General features: G+C 32.4%; 1 protein-coding gene across 3 annotated transcripts in view; it reads left to right on the plus strand.

Moving 5' to 3' along the window:
* The window catches only part of LOC110991785 (talin-B), a 53,993-nt gene that overhangs the window by 22,581 nt on the left and 17,846 nt on the right, over positions 1-13,566 (plus strand). For all 3 annotated transcript variants that reach the window (XM_045630664.1, XM_045630665.1, XM_045630666.1), the window contains exons 44-62: positions 166-376; positions 712-854; positions 2,208-2,316; positions 2,641-2,718; positions 3,221-3,342; positions 3,475-3,573; positions 4,303-4,461; positions 5,028-5,226; positions 7,248-7,315; positions 7,842-7,922; positions 8,666-8,791; positions 9,230-9,337; positions 9,693-9,782; positions 9,947-10,063; positions 10,285-10,403; positions 10,857-10,989; positions 11,528-11,679; positions 12,226-12,355; positions 12,702-12,802. In XM_045630664.1, coding sequence (XP_045486620.1) covers positions 166-376; positions 712-854; positions 2,208-2,316; positions 2,641-2,718; positions 3,221-3,342; positions 3,475-3,573; positions 4,303-4,461; positions 5,028-5,226; positions 7,248-7,315; positions 7,842-7,922; positions 8,666-8,791; positions 9,230-9,337; positions 9,693-9,782; positions 9,947-10,063; positions 10,285-10,403; positions 10,857-10,989; positions 11,528-11,679; positions 12,226-12,355; positions 12,702-12,802 — 2,345 coding nt within the window. The remainder of the gene's footprint in view (positions 1-165; positions 377-711; positions 855-2,207; positions 2,317-2,640; positions 2,719-3,220; positions 3,343-3,474; positions 3,574-4,302; positions 4,462-5,027; positions 5,227-7,247; positions 7,316-7,841; positions 7,923-8,665; positions 8,792-9,229; positions 9,338-9,692; positions 9,783-9,946; positions 10,064-10,284; positions 10,404-10,856; positions 10,990-11,527; positions 11,680-12,225; positions 12,356-12,701; positions 12,803-13,566) is intronic.

Raw genomic sequence — 13,566 nt, forward strand, 5'->3', positions numbered from 1 at the left:
TGTTATATTTATATAGAATAATATATTCATTATATATTATATATATAATTATATATATATATATATATATATATATATATATTATATATATATAAAAATATATTTATATATATAATAATATATATACGTGTCAATTGATAAAAAATCCTTGTTATGTATATTTAGGTAACAGCACCAACAATGGAGGAGCCACAGTGTCAGAATGCACTAATTTCATTCACGGACACCTTTTCAAAGAAAATTCACGACTTGGACAACAAGTGGGCACCCCTTACTGGAGCCCACAATAAGGATTTGGCTGATCAAATGAAAAATGACTCCAATAAGCTCCAGAAAACTCTGAACGAGTTGAGAAATGTTTGCACGTCTGATAGTGGTATGTTTTTTTTGGCAAGTTTATATTTGTTTTTTTATTTAATATTTTTTTTATGATTAAATGTTGTATAAATCTCCGAACGGATCGTTCCATATGGATATTTTTTTTTATTTTATTTAGTTAAGCATCGTAAATATTTCAAGCTCTAGAAATACAGTAATTGAATTATCATTTATTCTGACAAATCCTATTTGGAATTATAAAGTACAAAACTTGTATTACCTATGTAATAACATGATTTATTCTATTACAAATTGCACTATGTCCTGTCATGGATTCCAAATTTGAATTTCGAATATACAATGTGCAATGATGTTGGTTCAATTTCTCTACAGGCGATGAAGATAAAGAACAACTACAAACGAAAGTTTTGGAGGTAAAGGATAAATTAAATGCAATAGAAAAACTGGCCTCCAAAGAGAGATTGAGGGAATTGCCTGAGCCACCACTATTGGAATTTGTTTCTATTATGACTAAGGTAGGTATCAACTTTTTAACAATTACTACATCTTGACTGCGCCTTGGATTACTAACAGTATATTAGATAACAATTTGTGCGTTATACGTCAAGTCTTTAATGGTATTTTTATTACATTTTAATCTGTCAAAATTATAACGCGGTATATAGTTTTGAGATATATACTGTTACGAAGATTGAAAGTAGTTGAATGAAATGTTCTAGATTTTTCTACAACAGAATCACGCTTTCAGGAAGCTGTAATGTAATTTGACCGTTTCAAGAAATGCTCTATCATTTATTAGAAATTTACGGCTTTTTTATATAATCACATAGCTCGTAACATTACTTACCATGTTTAACTCGTAACATTAATTTTTGTCACATTTTTGAATGCGTATGCAAATGTTTATAGTGTAATAAATTTAAGATTACTTATGATTATTTTACAAATTTATTATTTAAAACACGTTTATTTTTTAATAATATTTATATTCAATTTACAAGCTACTTTATTTGATGATTGTACTTGATTCACGATGTAACGTATTTATGATAATATGTTATTATTTTACAATTTTATTATGTTTATAATTAATATTTATAATTTACATTATAGATTATTTGATGTTTGTATTTGTTTAATATGTTTTACTCGATGTAAGTAAGTTGATTGATTCGATACCGATAGTTACGAACAGAATGACGAGTCGTCTTAAAACGATCTAAAATAAGTGAGGGTATTCGGACCAATTCGCTTGACCAAGACGGACGTTAAATTGTAAGCTGTGTGGTTGTTTAAGGATAAGAAGTGTTGAAAATATATATAATTACTAGCGGATCCGACAGACGTTGTCCTGTCGACACGTCTTTAATTTCAAAATTTCAATTTTTAGTAAGTTATTTTGATGAAAATTATTATTCAAATGTTATGACAATATCTAACGATCCAGCACATGGTCACACACGATATAACACAATCATAACAAAACTTTTTTTAAATTTCGGGACAGACTAAAATTAAAATTCGAATATTATTTAAAATTTGACACTGCGATGGTAGCGCCGTCTGTCGGATCCAATGTAAAACATTCCAAAATCAACAACAACTAATAAATTGAAAATTAATTAAAAAAACATTGTCCAGCGGACAAAATTGTGAATCTAAACCATTCCCAGATCCCCTTGAACACACACAAAAAATTTCGTCTAAATCGGTCCAGTCGTTTAGGAGGAGTTCAGTCACATACACACGCACACAAGAAATATATATATTAAGATTGTTGTAACAAAGCAGGCGTTTTATATTATACACCGAGAATCGAATTGTGAGAATTCATCACAATAGTAATATGGTTTTGTATTTTATTAAAGGACCAAGGATGTATTGAAAAAACGACAATCGAACCGACGAAGTTGTTGCTGTGCGAAAGATTATCACAATTAAATCAATCAATCGCTTTATTGGTTCGTGCTATGACGGGTGAGTTTAATTTTCATTCAAGTATAAATTTCAGCTTTAGTTGTAATGTCGTTAATAAGTTTTACTACAAATGCAACACATTGACAGTATATAGACATCATCAGTGAAGGCTTAATCATGACTCAAGTTAAGACGTGCGTTCGACACACATCACATCTAAAACTGTCTCATTCGGTGAAAACACTTGAGAACACCGACCTGACTTAGACTCAAACCGCTCAAAGAAATTTATCAGATTTTTGATAGTGTTTTTTTAATTAGCCTGATTTTTTGCGACTCTTATCGAAAATATTTATATTTTTAATATTTGAGATTTAATTTCAGGCCGTGGTGAAATTGATTATAAAGTCCAAGAAGAACTCGTGCAAAATATATCGCAAACGGCACCGGAGACTATAAAATGTAAGCTATTTAATTAAAATAACATAACCTATACAAGTTGGTACTGAGTCGTTAGAAGTCTAAATAATAATCAGAGTGCTGTGTGTGACTTCCGTATGTATTAAATGTATTGAACATTTAATAATACGGGTCACAGTTTGTGCCTTTTCTCTTTTGTCTGAAATATACTGAAAATGATATTTTAAGATTCTAATACGTCATATCAAAGTACAACAAACTAATACTCTCTATTTGCTACAACGTAAGCATTGCTTACATCCGTCTCTTTTAAAGAAAGAGACGGATGTAAGCAATATCAGATTTAATTATTTAAAAGGCCGGCAAAGCACTCGCTAGCCCTCTGGCATTGAGAATGTCCATGGGGTATCACTTAACATCAGATGAGCCTCCTGCCCGTTTGCCCCCTGTTCTATAAAAAAAAAATCTAGAGATATGAACCTAAATAAAGTTTAATAATAATTTGGTGCGTGCCGTGGTAACAGAGTCTTCGTATATTTCACAGATATTTTATCGACGCATAAGTATTTAGAAGATAACGCGAAGGAAGAAATGATTGCAGAAGCCAAAGCTCTGTGCGAGGCCACTCAAGGAGTTCTTGGCAATTTTGAAAATGACAATACTGAGGTTGGTAATAATTGGCACGAGATTTTAGGGATGTCAAAATAAATGTTGTTCTAGTGTAAAAAAGAACTATTCTAGAATTCTAAAACTGTATTTAGTATGTTAAGTTTAACTGTATATTTTGATTGATTGTAGGAGTTATCAGACGCTTTGTCGAAGTATGCGTATTCCTCTGGAAAGCTGTATTTCATATTTAGCCCTTACAAGAAAGCAGAGAGCAAGAAGGAAGCGGAGGTAAGGTTCACAAAAACCTATCATGTAGAAAAGTACCTATTATGTATTAGTATATTTAAACTAAAGTTGGTTGATACGTGCCTCTCTTAATCTTAAGATCGTGCATTTGAATCTTGGCTATGCATCAATAGACTTTTTATATGCGCATTTAAATTAAACGGTGAAGGAAAACATCTCGAGGCATGTCTTCGACACAAACACGTCGACGGCGTGTAACATACACACACACAGCTGCGCACTTGCATAAAAGGAAAAACAAAAGATCACGAAACAGATACACAAATCTGTGGCCCAAGCCTAAAACTAGTATTTTCTGTATATGTTATTATTGGAATTCAAATATGTGTATTAGAGAATGATATATTCTTAATGGCACATGTGCTGATTTTCATAAGTAAAATTATTTCAATTTCATTAATATAAAGTAATCTAATACATATATGTATTGTTGTGAATAAATGTATTTGTCTAATAAAACACTTTTTACGGATTATAGTTATGTATTATTGTATTTAAACTTATAATTATTTGGACATAATTTTAAATTTAAACCGACGTTTCGCGTGCTTTACAGCGTGCGTGGTCACGGTGACGGTTTAAATTTAAAATTATGTCCAAATAATTATAAGTTTAAATACAATAATACATAACTATAATCCGTAAAAAAGTGTTTTATTAAATGTGTAAAAGTTATGTTAATAAAAGACAATACAATGTATTTGTCATCAGATCGTACACACAGCCCGTTCAGCGTGTGAGAGGACGTCCTTAATGCTGTCTCGCGTCTCTCGGCTCGCTCAAACCCTAGACGCTTCTGAAGCAGAGCCATTGGACCGTACCGGAGTACAACTAGCTGATGCTGCGCAATCGCTACTCACTAATGCTCAGGTATAATTTAAAATATAAATTACTGTATTTTCTTCAAGATAAGTTCCAAATAAGCTATTTATTACTTATAGGTAGGATAAATAGTATTTTTGCGTTTCACGACTGTCAGATAGCGCTATACGTCATGAAATTCGAAGTATCTTATTTGGAATTTTTATCTTTCGAATAATTTATGTGTTGCATAGGTATTTGGCACTTTATCCATACATTGTGAAACAGGCCCTAATTATAATAATTTTACTTTCATGATAATAACATGTTGTTATCGTCTTAACCGTGTGGCCTATTTTATTCATTATACAATTTTTGCCACCCTTTATTTTTTTTTAATCTTACAGGAGGCAGATGTGTTATAAATTTAATTTTAGTATATTTATGAATTATTCTGTCTTTCTCAAGTCTAAATATAATATTTATAATATTTTAAAACAAACAATCCGTTTTGGTGACCGAATCCTGGCAAATAAGTTGTCAATATGCGTAAATGTTTTAAAACCCCACAACTTAAACGCATTTAAAAATCATTGATTTTTCTAATATGGACGTGTTATGTAATTTTCTTTTAGTTAACATCCCCAAGTATACGTTTTGAATGTTCGCAATCTGTACTCGAAGACTCAGTGAACCAAGTTAATGAGCTGTCTGAAAAGCTTGGCAACGCCTGGTCTCCATTGGTTTCGTCTGATGAACAACTGGGTCAACAACTTGATAAAGATCTTGAGCACCTGCAGACTGATCTTTACAGACTCAAGGACATCATTCGTGGTATGTTTAGATAAAGATGAAAGAGTACGAATTTAAATCCAATCAATTTATTAATCATAATTAAAATACATTTATTAATTTGGGTTATTTTTGAAAACCAAAAAGTTAATTACTGTAATTTTACTTAGAGTTCTCAAATCAAGGACTTTCAACAGAAACTAAGAAACTCTCCGCTACTCTTTTTAATCGCCAACTATTTTATTTAAAAAAATAACCTCTTTAATAGATATGTGCGAATATTTTTCTGAAATTAGTGAGAGTTGTAGTTAAAACGGATTTAATATATTCCGTTATCTCTATAAGTTCAAGTATACTTGATTATTTCATTAATCAAACTCTTTGTCGAGGGAATTACGGACATGGGTGACATTCGCTTTGGTAATCTATCAGTGCATTTAGTTATAGTAGGGGAGCCCAAGAGGGGATTTCGGGATTTACTCAAGCGCGGCAGATTAATATACAGGGGGATACCTTGTACCCGGTTAAGTACCTTCACCAAATATGAGGCCCATATATAAGGCCGCCCGTGAAGGATACAGGATCAGATTAGTAAAAAAAAATTGATCATCAGACATTCTCGAGCGCGTCAGATTAAGGTAGTGTGAGTTAATCACATCCTAAAAAGTGTATATTCCACTAATCTGACAATTTGAGAGTGACGTAAAGAGAGGGGAGGGCAGCAAAGTTGTAAAAAAAAAACATCATCTGGACATTCTCGAGCGTAGCTAATTTTTTTTTATTTTGAATGAAATAATTCAAGAATATTGAAAAATATATAATCTGACGATTTCCGCAAGCCGAAATAACAAAATTTCGTCGATAAAGTTCGTGCGATAAACGCGTGCAGCTGCGTGATGCCTACATTTCCTTCTCCGCGTTTCCCTCAAAAATAGATTTCATGTGAATTTGAACCGATTCGGACCGATAAATTTTGAGAAATTTTGATAAATCTAAAAAAATAACAATTTGTTTTTTTGAAAGTGTTTTTTTGCAATAACTTTTAAACGGCTTTATCCATCAACTTCAAAAACTAATCCACCTTTAAGCTTGAAAAACGACGTCGATTGCCACCAAATTGGTCAAAATCGGTTGGTTCATTCGAGAGATATCGTGAACGAAAGAAAACCGAAAAAAGTGTTTCTATCACATAACTTCGACATTTCATATCGGATTATCGTTTTTGATGAAATTAAATAATTAAAGCTTAAAAAATGCGTCGATCGCCGTCAACCGCGGGAAAATTGCTTGATCCATTCAAAAGTTATTGGGGTTTGAAAATTTCAAAAATAGTGTTCTATGAAACTTCTATCAAACTTTCGAGCTGGGAGAACTCAAACGCATGGAAATATTATTTCTTTGAACTCTGCGAGCTCATAAGTACTATTTTAAGCACCCAGGAATGGAATTGCAGGGATGGCCTTTAGGGTGAACCGTTTTTCTAATATTTTTTTTGTCAGATCAGGCAAATCCCTCTAGATAATCGTCAGATTATGAGACAGTACGTTTAGAATATAAATCTGAACCATATATATCTTAATCTGACGCGCTCGAGTATTTCAAAATGGCGAATTTTTTTTGCACATTATAATAATGGCTGAGAGTTTGCGTCAGATCGAAATCGTCAGATTATTGAATGAGAGCTTTTTTTTTGGTGCACTTAACACCCCCCTTAGAAAACCTGACGCGCTCGATAAATTTTTTTTTTTTTACATTTTTAACCCTTACGTACAACCACCCCCATCATGCAAATGATCAGATTAACATACGTACATTATTAAAAATACGTAGGACATTGATGCTATCAATATCTGACGCGCTCGAGTATGTCCATGCAACAGTTTTTTTTTACATATTTAAACATCTATAGCCGCTTTCCCCACCGATGAAAAGGTATATATCATATAACATTTTTTTCTTCTTATCATCTAAGCTTTGCAACCCAATAGGTCTCCACGACGCTCGAGTAAATCCCCATTTAGCATCGTGGGCTCCCCTACCATTATTAATATTTTTGTTTATAGAAAGCAATCAATGGATACCACAAGCGGATATTGAGATTGATGATAATACGAATAAGAAAATAGACTCAGTAAGTTCATACTAGTATTACCTACCTATAAAACATCTAATATCGAAAGTATATTTTTATCACAGCGTAAATGCAAGTTAACCTCGAAAGAGTAGTGCAGTCCTTTAAAATTAGTAGTAGTACATTCAAGCCTCGAGGCTTTAATCTGGAAACGTTTCTTCCCAAACTGTACCACCAGTTAGATGTGTGATCTAAAATTATTGCATTTAGTTTTTTTTAATAATATATCATAACAGGAATATAATGTATATAATATATTGTGAATAATGCGATTGAAATAAGATTACTGCAATATATATTTGCAAACCTATCACTTATAATATATACTTTCGTATTCATTAAATACATATCAGATACGAGCAAGTTTATTTATAAATTTGTGTTTATAAAAATCACTAGTAGATTTCTGAATTTACAGGTAAACAACAGTTAATTCATATACTCGTATTATACGCATTATACTTATTTAAATTGCAATAATTACAATATAATCCATACAAAAGAGATAATATAACCTATATTACAGGATTCGAAACCCGACAAAGATTTATTGATAGAAGACACACCTCTTAAAGAATTGGCATCAAAGATTCTTGACTCAGCAAAGGTATTGTGCTTTATATATTTATTTACCTAATAATGTGTATACATTTAAATTCATTTATCAAATGATATTCTTTCTTTCTTTTTTATATAATAAAGTCTATCTAACCAAAGCCGTCGCTATAATGTTTGTTGTAAAGCCCTGTCTTCTAATTTTTAACATAACTTACAGATTCTCCGAAATATAATCGATTTGATGCAGGTACTAATAATAGAGTTAGATGTTAATAAGTTGGCCGCTGTCATTTGCAGATGTGTAGAAGTTGATTATTTTCTGTATGTGATAAAGACGCATATAGAGTATATGCGTCGTTAGTGACGTTAGTGTTAGTTTAGTTAGTGACTTCAGACACATTACACTACCGAGACTGTAGGTATCTTGACTTTGTGAGGAAGATAAGTTTACCATTACGTTAAAATATCTATAACTCGAGAATTGCTAGACCGATTTGGCTGATTTTGATCTTTAAATATTAATATAATAGTGGGATAAATAGTGGGAGTTCAGAGAAGGTTTAAAATTTAAAACAAAAGGAATAATTTATAATATAAAATAAAAAACAACAAAAACACTTGTATATCTTTATTTATAATTAAACTCCTAAAAACCGTTTTTGATGTATTTTCGTGTTAGTTCAAGTGGATTCGGAAAATTGTTTGGATTTACAATTAGGTTTTATTTTATTTAAGACCTGTGTACAGGACAGTATCGGTGGGGTCCAATAGTATATATATAATTTTCTTTAGAGTGAATTGGAAGACGGAAACCTCTCAGTAGAGAAGCATAGTGCCTTGAAATGCTTCACCAATGAGTTGACTGCCGCCCTCTGTGCTTTGGACCTGGCAACTGCACGCTGTAAACGAGATCCCGTGGTAAGACTCTAAATGTTAAGTTTTTTTATAGATGCGGAGATATGTAACATTGGCATTGCGAGTATTTTACTAAAGACAATATTATTTTAAATCTACAATATTGTTTCTATATATCAGGAGGCTCAATCGATGTTAAGTAACATCGCTGCCCATGGACACGTGTTTTATACACATTGCCAAGAGGCTTGCAAGTGCGTTGCCGGCCTTTTAAGAATTGGTATGCACTTTTCTTAAAAGACCCTAAGTCGAATGGGTTCGGAGATACCTTTGTGGGCAGCTGGTTCCACATAGTGGTGGTGAAGGGCAAAAACTGCCTTAGAAAAACGCTCAGTTATGCCATAACTGACATCGAGGTGATGGTATTACGTATTCTGCCTTGACGACGATGATGAAACTCAACCTTTATTGTGCCAAAGGTGATTATTTCAATGTTTTCAGGATGCAAAGAAGCGTCAAGACTTAGAAAACGTTATACAGAACGTTCAGCATCTCTGCCTTGTAGGACAAAGAGAAGCCGATGCGCAAACTAATATAATTGATTTAATGGTAAGTACTTTTTAGGTTGTTTCATTTATTTCCTTCCGATTTAAGAGCATGCTTTTATGAGAGGTTATTATATCTAAGGTCGTTTAACGCCGATTGTGGATAAATGAACCCCTCGCTTTCCTTGGCTTTTTAAGGACACCGACATGCTCATAAAAATGAGGCAAATGGGCAGGATACCGCCCATAGATTACCGGAGATCTCGCAAATGCGTTTCCAGCATTTTAAGTCAATTTGGTTCGTAAATACTTCAGTGGGTTGTAATCATCAACTCTACTCTAAAGAAAATAAAAGATGAAGATCTTGATAACGAAAGGATATTATAATTTATGTAGTCTTAATCAAATTTGTGTTTTAGTTATTTGTCAAAGACGTGATGACAGCTGCCAATGAACTCTACCAATCGACGGAGTTTGTTCACCCTAATTGTCCTAAGAAAGCTTTAGTGGTAAGTTTCAATACAATAGATAACTTTTACAAGACGTGCTTAGACAGTCCCAGTTAATAATAAAAGCCTATAGGTCAAACCAAAATTGTAATGAAATGAAATGTGATCCTGGCACCCTTCAATGTTTATTTAACCATGGTTTTAATGTAAGTAAATGGTTTCAGAATATAAGAGACGCATGCGACGATATAATAGGAAAAGCCGAAAATTTGTCAAACACTCCAGACATTCCAGAAGATTCAATCTTGCATGACATGTTGATTACGGAACAATTCGCTCAGGTAGTGAGAGTATTTAAATTTTTTTTATGAATTAACTTTTAATTATTTCAACTCCCTTTAAATTAAAATAAATTAGATTATAGTGAATACGTAGCTTTTTCGGCTTTACAAAGCTTCATCTTGTATTGATTAAAAATAAACTTTTTTTTATTTAATCGCTTTTATGTAATTAAGACTAAGTATTTATTATTTTACTATTATAATTTATGTTAATTTAATAGGAATGCGATGCTAATGTAAAAGCTATCCAGGACTCGGTTGAGATGATAACTGACAATAACTCAAGGAATTTGCTTCATGAAAAACTACGCGCTTTGATCGAAAAGTGCGATCTGTTAAAGTAAGTTTAGATTTATCACTTTATTTATTGTATTTATTTATTTATGCTTCTCCTCCTGGTCGTTTGCCTATTTTCTATAAGAAAGCTACCAGTACGTATGGAAACCAGTATGTGAAGGCTTGTAGATGATGAAGGGTCAATGAAAGAAGGCAAGTCACCTTGTAATCTGTAACCTAAAATAATTATTTATTATAATACGGAAGGACTTATCAGATTCAAGCCGATAAGGAGTTACTCACTACTCGCACTCCTCTGCGTCCTAAAATGTATCTTGGCCTCAGAAACGAGGCCTCAGCCCTCCTTGTCTCACTTCCCGCCACTTGCTGGCTTTTAGCTGCAGCATATCCTCCTCCTCTCTACCTATACTATTACTATTAGTCCATGCGTTGAGGGAGAACAAAGTATTTATATATTTCTTTTAATATCCATTTTTTAATTCATGAACCTTAATAGGTTCGCCGCAAAAGGCAGTGTTTCATCAGCAGCCGGCTTGGCGATAGAGGAGGACTTACAGAACCTGACAGATGCCGAAAAGAAAATTGAATTGTTGCTGACAGCTAATGAAATGAGCGAAGCTACGGACAACGTATGTTCATTTATTGTATCGTGTATTAACATGTCGACTTATTTATTTAATTTAAATTCGTAAAAATTACAATAACAATCATTGATTTTAATTGTCACAAGAACACTCGGAAGTCAAGTTGTAAATAATCTAACAAACTCTCATTTATATAGGATCAGTTTTATTTAAATATGATTTTTGTTCAGGTTTAGTAACTACAGTTATGTGTGACTTATATTATTTGTTATCCAATATGGTATGGTAAAAAAAAAATTTTTTTTTCGTGGGGAAATAAATGCGTTACGCATACCCTGCCGCGGCACGGTTGCCTGTGAAGGGTTATGTGGGACTCGGCTCCGTGCAAACCCACTGAAACCCCACGGAGCCACCAACAATCGCCCGAGGCAGTTCAGTCCTAATTGGCAATAGCGTCTTTAATCTGTGTTCAGAACACTGCCTACCATATTATTCTCATCAACGCCTAAGAGATCGCTTTGGTGACGCAATTAATTAGGTTTTCTTGTGGTTTTGTTTATGCATGTTTAAAATACTTTTTTAGGATACACCTGTAAATATCGAAGCAATTAAAACAGCACAAAAACCACTTACTAGCGCTGTGATAGCGAAACAAGATGATGTACCGCATGCACTTACTCAGTATGCTATGAGGATGTTGGCTGCAACACCCAAGGATCCAGCCAGTCAACTCAAGTAAATATATAATTATTGAATTAAATTTTTTATAAAATTACCGATACGGAAATATTTAAATCCATATAATATATGTAAACGCAAAATAATCATTTAACTGCTTATAAAAGTTATATTCTTTTAAATTTATACATAATTTCTTCGTAAATTAAATATTTCTTGGAAAAGTGCTACTTATGATATTAAGAAAAAAAAGAAATTATGTGACTGAAAAAACATTTCTTTCTAATATCATGAAAACAAAAGATTTTTGTTAGGAACTCAAAACTCATTTCAAAGTACAGCCAGCTAGTTGAAACATGTATGTTTACTAATTTTGTCATGCATTGTATATTTCCTTTGTCGGTAAATGGACAAAAATATTCTTTCAATTAGGAATGAGCGCGTCCCTCAAAAAAAATCGTCATCTTTATAACATGATGCTAGGCAATGATTTGTTATTTATTAGTAAAATACCTTTATTTATGAGAAACACTCATTTTGTTGACCCGTAAATAAAACTCATTAATATTTTAACCAAGACATCTAAAATAATGTTATATTCAGATTAAACGAACACTTGAAGAAGCTATTAAGCTTACTAAAGAAACGGAACCTAGCCAGTGGCAGACGAGTAGCGACCTGGCAAGATGCAGATGGCGATGACGTCACAGATATCACCAAGCAAATTGTGGAAGTAAGTCTTGCATTCCTTAATTTAACGAGACTTAGATGATAAAAATTATTTAACCAGCTTTAAAGGATGAGGTTACCAGTTTGTCTTATATGTATGTGTTTTTATATATAATACATATAAATTTTAAAGGCTGCAACGAGCGGCCTTATCTCTAACAAGTGCTCTCTTCCCGGCAAACTTAGTACGCGAAAAAAAATAAAAAAAATAAGATGCGTAAAAGGCAAGAAGTGCATAACCAAATGATATATGTAAAAAGAAATATAGAACCTTAATCTAACGAACGAAAAGTCAATACAAAGAATTACACTAAATAAGTATTAAGGAGCATTGATTCACTTTGTTTCAGGAAATTCACGAATACATACCAAAAGATAAGAAAGCTACAGATGGAAATTATCTCCAGACTTTGATGACATTTAAAGATGGTGAAATTGACGGTGATATTAAGTAAGTTTCTAAACTACTAAAATAATCTTATATATAAATTATTAATCAATATGATTTAAAAACATAGAACTATCTGAAAGATCATGAAAAATACTTCATTATATTGATTCTACGTTTGAATTGTTGATGTTGTATAATGAAATCTAATGTGTAGAATCTATTTATTTATTTAATTATAAGTAATCTAACAGCTTACTTAATACATATTATTATACAAAATACTAATACAATACAGAAAGCCAAAACAGATTACATAGATTAACAAATTATGCAGAAAAAACAGAAAACAAGCAAGCGCATTAAAAGACAATTTTACATTAAAAAAAACAAAAGAATAATACTAAGAATTTAAATCTAACTCGACTACTACTCATCGTTAGATGTTATAATGAATGTTGGTTTATGTCAAAGCTTTGCTATTGTAAGCTTAAATTATTACTAACACTAAGAACACATAAGTATAAGAGGTTTTAATATTGTACGAGCCAAGGATGTTTACGCATTACTCTCCGAGAATGCTCGACATACAACAAGCACACAATCATATCATTAAACCTTTCGTTAGACGTGACTGTAAAATATAGAGAGCCCCCTGACCCAGGGACGGTATAAATATTATTAGTCTAACATACTATATGCACTTGAATTCATTGCTTTTTCGCCACACCGCGAAAACGGTGCGTGGGGTATGAGTTTCAATAACATAGATATTTCTTTATTTACAATACTGCTGCAACATATCCGCTGAAGTTTTGTATTTTACG

Source organism: Pieris rapae, chromosome 13 (genome assembly GCF_905147795.1).
Source record: "Pieris rapae chromosome 13, ilPieRapa1.1, whole genome shotgun sequence".
NCBI classification, from domain to species: domain Eukaryota; kingdom Metazoa; phylum Arthropoda; class Insecta; order Lepidoptera; family Pieridae; genus Pieris; species Pieris rapae.